General features: G+C 33.3%; 1 protein-coding gene across 1 annotated transcript in view; it reads right to left on the reverse strand.

The window, feature by feature from the left end:
- Positions 1-15,538, reverse strand: part of LOC106872489 (arf-GAP with GTPase, ANK repeat and PH domain-containing protein 3) — a 166,983-nt gene that overhangs the window by 39,457 nt on the left and 111,988 nt on the right. The window contains 1 exon segment of the mRNA XM_052974118.1: positions 8,057-8,143. Within this exon segment, the coding sequence (XP_052830078.1) occupies positions 8,057-8,143 (87 nt within the window).

Raw genomic sequence — 15,538 nt, forward strand, 5'->3', positions numbered from 1 at the left:
AAATATATATATATAAGATAGATAGATAGATAGATAGATAGATAGATAGATAGATAGATAGATAGATAGATGGATAGAAGTAGGAAAGAAAACAGGATCACACTTTTTTAACAGGGAACTGTTTATGCTAAATATGCAGAAAAGGTAGTGGTAAGAGTTCCTTAAATTATACCCAGTATAAACTACGGCTGTCAAACGGTGTAGTTCAATCAAAGACAGGCTAATGGAGAAGATAGATTTTGTATGCAGTAGATGTAGATGGGGCAATAAATACTAAGAACACACCCAAAACAGTGTCTCTTGAAGCAGTTGATAACTTCTGGTAATCTCATTAGCAGTGAAGCTTCTCAAAGTATAGTAAGTGGAATAAGAATGGATTAGTAAATATTCAAGGAGCCATTACCTCTTCTGGAGGCAATAGGTTTCTATCTCAGAATGAAAGGAAGACTGAGGCATGTATCTGAAGTGTAATGCTGCATGGTAGTAAGACAATATGGGCCCTAAAATGCAAAGGATTGATGAAGACAAGAAATAAATAAGAAAGCATGCTCTGCTGGATACGTAACATCAGTGTGGATGAATGATGGTGTATAAATGAGCTAAGAGCTAACGAATCAGATGCACAAAGGAAAAGACTGTGGTGAAATGAGCCTGCCATGGGTACAGAAGATGATAACTCTAAAGTGTGCTCAATGTGGATGGAACCTATGAAAGAGGGGAAACCACAGAAGGCATCACAATATCCAAAGATGCTTAGATTAATGTGACAAAAAACTGAAATGATTGGTGATATACAATTCTGGAGATAACCTATCTGCCTGTGTTGTGAGCATGGTGAAATGGATATTAAAAATAGTTGTAGTGATGGAAGCTAAGGAGGCATTTTAAACACACACACACACACACACACACACACACAAAATAATTACCATATTCAAAACTGAATGATAATGCCAGATACACCACATTACAAACAATGTTTTAAGTTAGTATACATAGTATAGCTGAAGCCAGGTGCAGGCAAAGATGTGATTGCAGGTTTCAGTCCCACTGTGCAGCAGCTTGGGCATGTAGATAAATCAAGCCTTGTTTCTAAATGATTGATTTGTATAACAGGTCCCCATATCAACCTCCATATAGAAAACTGCTTCATCTGCACAAAAGACAAACACATTCCGTAACTGCCATGCTCTAATAATGAAAGGATATTGAAAGAAATCTAGTCTGTGAGAAATATTGGGAGGACTACACCAGAACAACTGTATATACTTATTCATATGTTAGGAAAACTAAAGAAAGCTGGTACAATTTAACAGTGAATGAGTTTGGTTTCTATTAAGATATACTGTGACATATTAAACAGACTGATCAGTGATTTATAGAGAACAGGGTCATTAGAAAAAAAATGTAGAAGTTTATAAAATCAAATATTCAAAAATATTAAATTCAATCTACAGTTTAATCTGTGATGTATCAACAGTATTCTATATATTATCTCAAAAAATTCACTAATCCTACAATTTAATATTTAACTAAATGCAACTTAAATATAGACCCCAAAAAACCGACCTTTCCCTTTGGTGAGTTACAATCAGTCATGCAGTAGACAGGAGATAGAAATCTACAGATTAAATCCTAAACACCTTATATTCTACTTTAAGATAAAACTCAAAGTTAACCTCCTCTGTGATTTTATTCAGATTGGACTTTTTTTAAAAAACATATATTTACAACATCTAAATTCTGTTTACAGATCAGTTAAAAATAATTGCAGATGCCTGGTATGTATGCCCTCATAATTTCACAAACTTAAATAAGCAGAAAAAAAAAAGGTGAAAAAAAAATACAAAAATCTTTAAATAAAATTTTATTTACCATGTACATAGCTAACGAAAATATCTCTAGCAATATGAGGTCAATGAATGATTCCAAGGGAAGATGTGCTTTAGTAAGGGAATTATTCAGGAGAAATAGAAATATTATTATTTCTAAATCTCTCAAAGAGCGATATTCAGTAACAGTTCTTTAAAGTAAAGGCTATTTGCCAACATAATGTGGCTGTCCTGGAAGGGACGATTGTTACTGTTGTTTTAGCCCCAGGAAACATTGTTTCTAGTTGGCTATAGGACACAATATCTGTGTCCTTATATTTTCAAACAGGGAGTTCAGCACTCCCATCCAGCGCAAAACAACATCTGTGGACTAGTTTTGGGGTTATTACCCTTTATCAACACAGAGTGGCTGCTTGGCTAGATGGCGCTGTTGAACTCACCATTCGAATATAGTTTTCAAAGTGAGACACAACTACTCTGTGTTGATAAAGGGTAATAACCCAGAAACTAGTCCACAGATGTTTTGCGTCAGATGGGAATGATGAACTCCCTGTTTAAAAATATAAGGACCTGGATATTGTGTCATATAGCCAGTTAGAAATGCTGTTTCCTGGGGCTAAAACAACAGTAACATAATCCCTTCCAGGACAGCCACATTATGTTGGCAAATAGCCTTTAATTTACTCAGGAGAAATTTTCCAGGCACCATTGCATCATACTGAAATTATTATCTCCTACCCTAACCATATAAATATTTTTTTTTTCATCCAAATCAAGAAGAGATTAAAACTGGTTAAGATTAAGCCTAAATAATAATTTATGACAAGCCTAATTTTTTGCAATTTTTCTCTTTTTCTCAATGTAATAAGTCTTTAAACTACTACAATGTTTATTTGTGTCTTATGTAGAGAGTGCAGATCTAATTATGGCCAATAAAATGCTGCAAAAAATATCACTTGTGTATAATCAGAATTGACTTTTTTTTCTTTTTGGTTGGTTATCTAGTATAATGGCAGTATAAAAAGCATTGAAAAAGTTCGTGTATACTAAGCAAAGCAAAAAACAAATTCAAACGTGACCTTTGAAACTTTACTGGAATTGATCATGGAAATTATACAGCCTGTATATAGTGAGTGCTGTTTACTGAATATCATCTGTTTTCTGACTGACTTAGGGCTACTCACTGGTTTCATCATCATCATCATCATCATCATCATCATGGACAACCGGACATTTGATGAGAAAAAGACACTACATTAAAATGATCAACAAACCTGAACTGGAAACTCTCTAAATATCAAAGCAGTTAAATACGAAAGTGTATAAATAAGAGCACTAACTGGTATGTTCTGGTTTATGTTCTGAAGATGGTTAAAACTGATGCTGTGCCATTGTACCTAGCTCAATGCTGTCACTCTCAGCAGGCACTCAGTTGAATAGCAACTGTTTGTGCATCAGTTTTTTACTTGAGGCTTGGCCTCCAGATTTATGAACTTTGCAAATGCCATTACAGATTCTTTCTGCCTCCATTCCATTGTCATGCCATTATAGTGCTGGCCACCTTCCATACTCTGCTGATCTTCAAGCCAAGAAGGGCAAAATGTCAAAGTATTGACTGCTCTCTGACAGATTTGTGGTTGAGCCTGTGGCAGTGGAGACCTCTGGCATTCTTCTCTCCGGACTACATCCCAGTTTACTGCTATCAGCATAGAGATGGCTATTCACAAGTGTCAGTCCTACGAGTTGAAATGGCTGTTCCAGAACATCATCCTTGCTATCCTCTATGGCAACACCATTTCCATATTTTCCACCAGGACCATGAAGCAGACTGACGAGTCTACAGGTGTTGTGTCTCTTAAAAAGAAGGCAACAAAACCAACTGGAAGGTGCAGATTAAGATAGAAGATAGAAGTCCACTTTTAATAATCTAACTGTGGACTGTCCTTAGTGAACTTACCAAACTCTTCTCAAATCATCATCATCATCATCGTTTAACGTCCGCTTTCCATGCTAGCATGGGTTGGACGATTTGACTGAGGACTGGCGAAACTGGATGGCAACACCAGGCTCCAATCTGATTTGGCAGAGTTTCTACAGCTGGATGCCCTTCCTAACACCAACCACTCAGAGAGTGTAGTTAAATACCTTACTAAAATATTATGTAGTATATGTATACATGTTTCTATAAACCAACAAGTGAAACCTTTACATGGTAGCTAAACATGTTAAAAAAAATAACAAAGAGCACCCATGAAGCTCATATTACTTTGAGACAGACAGCTGGGCTTAGCAGGTATCACTGCTTTAAACAAAGGTTTATAAAGTCAAAATATATATATATATATAACTCTATATAAATATTCCACTCTAACTTTACCCCCCCTTTACCTCTCTCTCTTTTACAAAATTTTTGAAAAGAATTAATAAAAATAAAAAAGTTGTGCTTATGAGTTATGTTTATAGGGGGAATTCAACCAAACAACAAAGATCCTTCAAATATAAAGGCATTTAATCTTGAACCTGGGGTTTCTGCACCATAATCGGGTGGCACAATATAAGTCTGTTACTTCTACTAAGGAAATTCTTCTTAACTTTAGTTGGGAATCTTCTGTGACCACAAAACCCTCATCCAATCAGTACTTATGACTAGATGTGACGTTGGTGATTTTTTCATAAAGTGTAGTATTCCTAGAATGTTTAATCATGAAATCATTGTATGTGTTTTATCAACTTATTTGGACTGTGAACATCCACTTTCCATGATAACATGGAAAGTGGAGAATAAAATGATGATGATGATGATGATGATGATGATGATGATGTGTATGTGTTAAAATAATACAAATATATAGTTTGTGTATGTCTTGCTAAGAAAGTGATACCAACTAGCAATTCATCACCAAATCAAGGCTTAGATTTCATATCACTTCCACACCATGCTATTATATTTGTGTTTGTATATATTTCTCAGTACTTTTCAGAATGTTTATATTTAGTTTGTTCATATGTAAGAGTGTGTGTATGTGCTTGTTTGTTTTAGGATCTGAATCATGTGTGTCTTAATTCCCCAGACATTCCCCAGTCAGTGTGAAGCTGACAATAGCAATGATCTGACTTGCTTACATATAATTATAGCAAACTAGAAATCATCTTCATACTCCATTGATTGTAAGCTCATTTTTTTTAACATATGAAACTTGCTTCATCCCTATGTGTGTATGTGTTTATTAGAATGGGATCAAATCTGGGGACCATAAGGTTGCAAAACAAAGGTAACCACTCAACCATTCTTAAATGCACATTAAGTAGGGTCCAGTTTTCAAGAGTCTAATATTTTAGAAAAGAAATGTCAGCTGATTGAGGGAATAAATGCATACACAGTAAAACTAATGTTACAGAAATTTAAATGTAGGGAACAAAGTTAGAATGAAATACTGTATATTAATAAAGCAATAATGAACAGAGTTATTCTGATAGGGAAACATAAAGGTTAAAAAGAACATGGTGAGTATTTTTTTCAGAAAAGTGAATATACAAGTGTTTGTCAAAATAAAATTGTTACATATTTGTTGGTAATGAGATAGGCATCAGGTAATTTAGTATACCCTGTTATGTGATATTAAATGTAAAAAGCAAATGATCAGCAATTCAATGCAAATTGTAAATATTAAATACTCGCAATCGAGATGTTACCCACAACCATATAATTGCTCAATCTAATTCTTAAAGCTCTTACTGTAGAATTCAAAACTGGATTTTTCTCTGATAAAAATGCAAAAGTTTGAATGCTAAAATGTTACTAAATACCCAGAATCTTTTAAGCTGTGAAACAGTTTATGGCTTTGTTTATCATGTAATAAAAAAGTTATCTAGATTGTGCTTTGGTCATATTAGTGTTGAGTATCATTTCAACTATTGAACCAAAGTTTTCAGTAAACTGAGTGAAATGAGGGTCAGGTTTATTTTAGTTATTGATTAATGATGGGGAAAGAGACAATAATGGATAATCATTGAATACACTGACAACACAAGAATCTGCATGCAACTTATCATCATGAATGGTAACTGGATTAAAAATAGGGTGAGGAAAATCTAGAATGCAGTAAGACAATTTATACAAAGAGGGTGAACTAGAAAAGGTTAAAGTTATTTTTGTTATGTTATTTCCATTCTTATTGGAATGGAAATAAATCAAAAATGAAATGATGAGGTGGAAAAAGAAAACCTTACAGATTCTAATATTCAATGTAAATTTAACAATATCTTGTATTGTCTTCAAGGGCAGGTGTGGGTCCATATTTGTGTGTCACATTCTACTCAGGAAAATTTTTTTTTACTTCTATTACACCATAAAAATATGGGAGTATAAAAGATACTCTAAAAACATACACAAAATATCTAAATGTTAAGATGAAAAAAATTTTTTTTTTTTTAAGCATAACAAAAATCTGAAAATTCAAATAAAATAGTTTGAAATTATAGAATAATAAAGTATAGTATATTTTCAACGAAACAAGTTTTTAAATTAAATATTAATATGAGAAAAAAGAACCTAAGCAAAAATGTAGTTACAGATTTTTAGAACTAATACAAACCAAACTTTTTAAAAATCTTGTCAAATAAAACCAACACTTCAGTGATTACTAATTTGATATCTATTATATTAGTTATAAAGTAAACTTATCCATTAAAAGAAAGGGGGAAAAAACATCTAGAATTGATGCCAGTTTTAAGCACAATAAGCATTACTGAAGTATGAATACTATAAGAACAAAATCTAAAAAACTGATGTTTTGATTTGTGAGAAAGTCTGGCCAAGCCATAAAAACAGAGCAAATATAGTCTATTGTCAGAGTTTAGAATAGCCATCAGGATAAATAAAGAAAATACCAAAAACAACCAACTTCAATTTAGGGAAAAATTTTTGAATGAGTTTATAAAAGTAGAATAACAAGTAAGTTCAAGTGAAATAAAATATACTTTTGAAGAATTAGTTAAAATAATAACGGAAACTAACTATTATTACAACAATGATTGATATCACACAAGACAGAAATATGCATTCCTAGAAATTTGTGCAGATTCTGTCAGTCTATGCACAGAGTTTCATTAATGAAAATGTATTGATTAAGGAATTTATGTTATGGTTTATACATGTTTATCAGGAATCTGCGAACACAATACCAAAAACACACAATTTGTTACCTGCCATCACCAAATACTTGCAGTGACCGTCTAAAAAGGTAGCACCATCATATAGCAGCCTTATTTAATGTCTTCTAAACTACTGAGTAATTATTTATTAATGCTTCGACCCTTTAACTGTATGTTGAATTATAAAGACATAAACAGATTTTACTCATAGAATGATGTTTCAGAGAACGTATGAAAAAGTTTGAATAATGTCAAATGAATGCATACTATACATTTTTCAGTGCCACAAAATTATAGAACTAATTAAGTGGATTCAATGAATGAAATAATTGGTAATCAGAAGATACATGGAAAAATATCAAGTTCTTAATAAATAATGTAAAGAATAGTATGTATGTATATATATATATATATATATATATATATATATATATATATATATATATATATAATAAAGAACACATTAATCAGAAAACTAAATCTCTCAATGTCAAGGGTAGCTATCATACTAACATGATGAAATATAAGGAAGAAAACACATATATATAACATCCAAAATTAATCAACTAGTTTTAGTTTTAAATTCTGTTTTAGAGTTGAAGAATCAAGAAATTGAAAAGCAACTGCTAATGAATTCTTTGAGCAAACTGTTGGATAAATAATAAAGTTTGCAAGAAATTCCCTATCAGAACGAATTTTCTCCCTTCACCTTAGCAAATCAAGCGTATCAATTTTGTGTCATAATGATGGCTAAACCACAATGACAAGGTGGGGGATATAGTTTTTGTGAGATGTGTCTTGAAAGGGTATTATGAAAAGTTGACTAGAATGTCTTCTGGAAAAACAAGTTTGAAGTATAACTGTTGAATGAAAATGTGAAAAGAATGATAAATAAAATATGACACAAGGATACCTATTACACACAAACAAAAAAAAAAAAAGTAATAAAAACCAGCTGTAGGAAAGGATCCCATTTTGAATTTGCTATGGATTTAAATAGTGCGTTGTGAGAAGACAAAGAGGAATTAGTAGAGAATAGGATGATGACTAGCTTTCTAAGAGGGACTTACAGTCAAAGAGTTAGATTTGATTTTGTTTTTCCAACCCAGAATAGGAGTGCTTGATGGAGTGGGAGGCTGCCTTAAGTCACTTGCACCCTGCAGAAACAAAAATAAAACAAAGCATGCACCATGAACAGCAAAAAATGACGAATATGAAAGATAGGGAAAGAAAAGAAAAGGGTGGGATGCAGGTAGGATTAAAAAAATAAATGAGTTACATGAATTGATGAATAACTGCAATGGTGGGTTTGAAAAAAATAAAAATAAGGTGCTATGATTGAATTTCAATTGTCAAATTTCTTCAGTATATTTCAAACAATTTAGAAATATGTGGATAAGGTTAAACTGGTCTATGTAAACTAATCTCATCACCTTCAACCAAAATTATCTCTAATTTAAAGAATAAAGAAGCAATGAGAAATATATTTGATTTGTTCTGGCAATATAATTTGGTCGTCATTTTACCAACAGCCAGTAAGTCAACAAAGATGTAAAATGAAAGTGTTTATGTAATACCTCAAATCTAAGAAATGGATATTATAGAAACAAAATTAAATGAGTAATTATTAAGATGGAAAAAGAATATTTGACATGAAGCTTTCATTGAGGTACTTATGCAGTTAAGGAAAACTTAACAAAGGAGTTGAAGCAAAATCCAAATCACCAGTTAGGACAAGGGCTACTCTTTTATCTAAAAGATTTTAACTTGATTAGTAATAAGTGATGACATTAAATTCTTCCATTTACAACAATATAATTGGAAGGTAATTTCAGGTACGTTGAAAAGGATCATTCACTGAAACTTAAATTTCAAAAATAGAATATTGTCTTATTTTATTAAATATCAAAGCCACCTTTACAAGCATCAATGGGAATAAGTTATATAATCAAAAACAACATTCTATTAAGTTATGTTGTGGTTAAATAATAAGACGGTCATTCGAAGAAGAAATTAAATTTTGTAATATTAGCACACAATTGAAAATAGTTGATTGCGATCACTTATTTAAAACAAAATATATATACTCTCAATAATGTTGGTTACATGCAAAACAGCTCAATGATGTTGAGCTTTCATATCAACTGGAGGATATGATTCTGTTACTGTTAGCAATGACATTGGAATATATTTTCATTTTATACAAGTAAAAAAATCAAAGAGTTAGAAGATGGAATTTATAGAGAGGATATTAGTTTTTCAATTGCCAGCATGCATCTTTTTATATGGAGCTGTTTAAATGGTAGTATTGAGAATAATGATGTGTTTTGATGTTGCAGTTTTACTTGTATTTTTTATGTTAACATGAGAAATTGCTTTTCAAAACTGATTGGATATTTGAATATTACTGGAGCAAGTGTTTCCAATGTCGAGTTAATTTTCTTACAACAAACGGTTAAGTGAACATAACACCTATTTGAAGCTAAAGGAATTGAGATCTTTATTGCTATAACTTTGACAATAAATGTGGCAGATTTTTAACTCTCGATCACATTTAAATATTTCAACTCATGTCCAATGTGGCTCTCTCTCTCTCTCTCTCTCTCTCTCTCTCTATTATAGTTTAAACTAAAATATTTATTAAATTCAAGACAATTTAGTAACTGCTGAATTGTCAAGCTTTCAATCTAGTGTTACCAGGTTAATAGTTCCTAAAACAATATTTATTTTAAAGACAGATGGTATTTCCATTTTAAAGAAATAGACAATTGGCAACATTGCTTTCAACTAGCAATATCTTGATTTCAGATAAACCTCAAGAGTTATGCTGCTGTCCATAATGCCACCAGCTCTTAAAAAGAAACATTAAATGACTTTAAAAAAATGAAAAGGAGAAATTATGAATCTCCTTCCCCTGAGTAAATGCAAATCCCTGAAATGCTTAGTCTTGACTTCATGGCATGAAGCCACTGAGAAATAAATCTTTCCTGGGAAAAGATACCCAAATGTCACAAGTAACATTTCTATAAGATTTGGTATATATTCCCCAAAGCTAAGCGATGAGGCACTAGAGCTTAAAGTGCTTTGCCAAGAAACATAATGGAACATCCAGAGCACATTTGAAATGATGGTCAATAAAAAACCACAAAGGTTATACAGTAGAAAGTGCAAGGACACATTATAGCTGCTAAGGACTGCACAACTGACTATGGAAGCAGCCACTTGTAAGAACAACTGTACACTTAACACACACCCATATATACACAATGGAATCTGCCATCAATGATGATTAGATGTGTGTTCAGTTTTTGCTGAACAACCTGCACAATTGATTTGTCTAGAGTGATTAAATGTATGTGCTGTACATTTGCTCACCTGTCCCTCCATCAAATTGACATTGCCTGAACAGGTGCACGGTGTACCACACATCAGGTGTTGAAGTGACTGCAGAGTAATGTGAGATAAAGTGTTTTGCTCAAGAACACAATGCACAACCCGGTCCAGGAATTGAAACCATGATTTTGTAATCATGAGTGTAACTACCTAACCACTAGGCCATGCACACACACATGATAAATAATTCACCCAAGACAGAATTATTTATGAATTAGAGTAATGATCTAAATGATGTGTAGCTATATTCTTAGTGAATAAATAAATTCTATCACATAATCTAGTACATAAAATCAAAACTATTTTGTTTCTTGAAATGAGCAAGATAATTCAGTATATTGAGTGAAGATGGTATTAATGGAATATGATGCTGTTATAAAAATCAACTCAAAGAGAGAAATTTCCAAACATAAATAATTTAGAGTCCATCTTGAAGTTATCAATATTTGATCTAAACTGAAGTTTCTAGAAACAGTCCATGAAGCCGTTTTAGAATGACCTAACATCTCAGACAAATACATTTTATATCAAGATGGATATCTAACTTAATTTTCTTGATCTTTTAAATTAAAAACAAAATGTTGATTTTGCAGATGGTAAAGCAATTTCAAAACTACGTAAAAAATGACACCGTTAAATAACATATAAATTAGTTATTAGTGACAGAAGTAGTCTTTGTAATGAATATTATTTTGAACATCCAACTTGTATTGTTAAGAATGCCATAAAGTGTGGTGATCTTCCCAAGAAATTATCTCCTATATATTGTACATACATTAGGTACGAAGAAAAGGCAGAGCTTATATCAGTTGATGAAATTTCGTCAGCACTGGTGGATGGGACAGCTGGATCATGATTCCAGCATAAATTGCACATCATCCAAGTTAAATTGTTGGATGATGTGCAAACTAATATTTGTTACAAAGACTGCTTCTGTCACTACACAACCAGCAGCTAGCTTTTTGCAATATCACTGACTGTTTGGTTTGAAAGATTTGGAGTCTGGCATTTGGTGTTTGGGTGCCTCTTGCTGATCATTCTACACAATTTATGCTGACATCACACAAGACAACAGTCCCATTTGACAGTGCTGACAAAATTTTATCAACTGACATAATCTGTGCTTTTTTAGTACCTGACATCTATACGAGATGATTTCTGAAGACAATTAACACAGTCTGTAATGTTCTTAACAACATATCCCAGATGGGTGTGCAAATTAAAATATAATTGTTTTTGTTATTCCCGTTATCATCAGCAGAAGCTGAATTCTTCTTCTTCTTCTTCTTCTTCTTATCATCATCTGTATTATCACTATTATTAATAGGACTACCATTATTCCAAGGAAAGAGAACAGAAACAGTAGAATGTCAGACAAAATTCCTTTCAGAGTTCAGTTTTCTTTCTCAAAGCTCTTTCTTTCTTTCTAATTTGTCGAGGTGGGGTGGGGGTAAGGGTGTCAATGAAACTGAGTCTACCCACCTCTTGTACAGTTTTGTGTCAATGTCAAGAATCATTATTAGTACCTGGAGTGTCCCACCTGCAGACTATATGAAGTAGTCCTGGGTGTAGACTTCTGTTGACACGACTCAGTGCTAATGTAGATTTTTTTTTTTGTCTGAGTTCACAGATTCTTGACAGTCTTGTGTGCAGTTGTTTCTATCAATTACGTGTTCGGTCCTTTTCAGAACACAATGTCTTCCCACAGGAAACGACAGACAGTGCCTGGCTACAGCTCAACACACTGTTCTCTAAAGACAATGATGTCTAACGGAGGCACAAAAGTACAAATTTTGCAGGAGATAATTTCAACAACTGCAGTACTTTATAGAGACATATTTTATTCTCCAGACAACTAAATGCTGCCAAGGTATACGATCTCATCACCTACAAATCCTCTTCCAATGTCTTATCATGTTAATAACAACAACAACAACTGCACCAAATTTTTATGTTCTTATGTTTTGACAGACACTCTCTAGAACAATACCCTGTGCAAAACCAAAACTATGGTACCCTAGTCATATTATCAAGTTGAACTTCTTGTCTCTTGAGGTCTCAGGGTGAGACTTGGAGTCAACTTGTACAAATACAAAGCAAAAGCTAAACATAAAATAATAATAATAGTTTTTAATTTAGGCAAAAGGTCAGCAATTTAGTGGTGGTAGGGGGAGGGTAATTAACATCAACGACCCCCATACCTGACCATTACTTCATTATATTGACCCTGGAGGTGTGGGTGTCAAAGCTGACCTCAACAGGGTTTGAATTCAAAGCAAAGAACCAGCACAGATGCAGCAAGGTTGCTTTATCCCAATACTCAAACAATTCTGCAAGCTTACTACCTTGTTGATGATGATGATGATGGTTATGATATCACAATTGTGCACAAAGACACACATGAATAGGTTGTAATAGACAGAATGCTGAAATCTTTGAGAAAGTAAAGATAGACAAACATCAGGATTTGGTAAGAGCCAGGTACAGGCAACAGGTAAAGTTGTTTCTTTTGTTATCGGCACACTTGGAACAAATTCAAAGAATCCTGGGCATACCAGATATCTTAAAGAGTGCACAAATGGTTGTGGTGCTTGGAATGGCTCACATACAGAGGAAGGTGTGGTGCCTCTGAGCAGTGGGTGGGAGCTGAGGCATAATTACACACAACCAGAACTGTTGGAGAACAACAATAACAATACAAATTCACAAATTTGACCAAAGTGAGATGGCGAGAATATTTTTACAGACCCCAGAAAGAAAAGAAAAAAAGGGAAACTAAATGCTGTGAAGAATTTCATCTGGCACTCTAAACATTCACTACTCTTAACATTACATTAGTAGAGGAGGAGAGGAGGAGGAGGAGGAGGAGGAGAAAAGGAAGAAATAAACAATATGTCAGAATATGACTTATTTTCTGTAAAAACGAAATTAGGTAAAACTGCAATATCAAATATTTGCAAAGACAAACATTTTACGGAGAATTATTCTTCATTTTGAAACATTTAATACTCTTACTAGTACAGTTATGTACTAGCAATAGTGTTAAATGCCTCAAAGTCAAAACTTTGTGGATCCATGCACAACACGAGTGGGGAAAGGCATTAAATCAATAAAAAAAAGAAAAAAAGTTGGTTCTGTTCTGAATCTTCAAACAAAACAGACAGATTAGAGATTAGGGATTGAAATAGTCCTGAATTATCTAGGTGGACAAAAATAACGGTCAGTTTTGTTCACCATATACCTAAGTCAAATATTACATTTATCAAGAATTCTTTAAATTAGATGATACACTCATTATACACCATATAAATAAGAGGGATCCTAATCCTTATATTTTCTATTCTATTCCCAAATACACACACACACACACACGTGCATCTAAGTTGGTGCACAAAAAAGAAAAAAGTAATCAAGACATTCAGTTGCACCTGTATTTAGAAACAGGTAAACTTGGCTTATATTTTTTTTAATTTTATTATGTGTATGATGAGCTGAAAAAAACCCATAAAATGATATATATTCATGTATACACACACACACACACACACACACACGCGTATATAAAACTGCATATACATATTTTCAGACACATAAACACACACACTCACATAAAACAGAGACACATATATGCATGTATTGTTCTACTTTTTCCAGTCATTCAGGAGCACCATCTTGACAGGTTTAGTCAATCGAATTGATCCCAGTATATCTTACAGGTTTAGGAGTTATCCTATTGGTGTCTTTTCCCCTGAACCACAAAGTTACACAGACATAAACAATTCCACAAGATTTGTTAAGCAGTGAGAGACAAATACAAACACATGTAAACACACACACACACACACACACCAAATCTATTTACAAGCAGCAAAAGTAGAAGACATTCCCCAAAAATAGTGTGTGTGAGTAAACATATACACACACATAAATACACACGTGCATATTTAAGTTTTTACTTTTATCTTTTTGCTACTCCATGTTTTCTTTTAGCATATGGATATGAGAAATATCATTTTCCATATAAAATATAAAAATTTGCAACCTACATGAAACATTTTACATGGAAGTTAACGAACCATTTGTAGATGCTCATGGAAGTTAACGAACCATTTGTAGATGCTCATGGAAGTTAACGAACCATTTGTAGATGCTCATGGAAGTTAACGAACCGTTTGTAGATGCTCATTCAGCATATATATGTGAGTTTCTCTTCAAAAAAACTGTTCATAATTCAATTTGTTTGTATACATAACTCTACATATATGGGTGCCCCACTGTACGTGTGTGTGTGTGTGTGTGTGTGTGTGTGTGTGTGTGTGAATACACATATATAAATGTCAATACATAAACCCCTCTATACAGACACACACACACTCTCTCTCTCTTGAAATTAAAATATTAAAGAAGTTAGAGTCTAGGTTTTTGTAAATGCCATCTAGTAATGATAAAGTTAGTTTATAGTTTGTAATTTTATTGCAGAACATTGAGCAATGCCTACATACTGAGGTCAATAAACAAATATTATCATAAACATTCAAAGAACATAATTGATGATCTGTGACATGACATATTGAGGTGAGCCAAAAGTTTTGCAATATTTGCAAATGTTTGCAGTGTTTATATCACATGACCAAAGCAGTTGAAGACGTGGAGAGTGCCCCCATTGAGATTGGTAATATCATGGTAGTTGGTGCACTGGCTCAGTCCATGATTTGAAAGCCACACTGATGAATATGCAACATAGTCTAATTTAGGAACTTATGCTTTACAAGTTCAAACTGGGCCATGACACTGCAGAATCAGGTTGTGTGAAAGGTGAAGGTACAGTTGACCATGATACAGTAACCAGATGGCTCAAGAAATTGCGCTTGGGTTGCAAGAACCTCACTGATCAGGCAAGGTTAGGTAGGTCTAAAACTGTTGATTCCAAGGCCATGCTCCAAGCCATAGAGGTAAGTCCAGAAAGTATCAGATGAGCACAGCATCTCATGGAGGTATACCATTGTGCAGCAAAAATACTACCTGGCGTTGATTAACAGAAAGCAAGCTCTTCTGCAGCAAGATAATGTGAGACCTCAAACTGCTCAAACAATCCATAATAAACTCCAAGAACTCAAGGGAATCAAACTGATGTCACAACCAGCATATAGTCCGAACGT

Source organism: Octopus bimaculoides, chromosome 17 (genome assembly GCF_001194135.2).
Source record: "Octopus bimaculoides isolate UCB-OBI-ISO-001 chromosome 17, ASM119413v2, whole genome shotgun sequence".
In the NCBI taxonomy this organism is placed as follows: domain Eukaryota; kingdom Metazoa; phylum Mollusca; class Cephalopoda; order Octopoda; family Octopodidae; genus Octopus; species Octopus bimaculoides.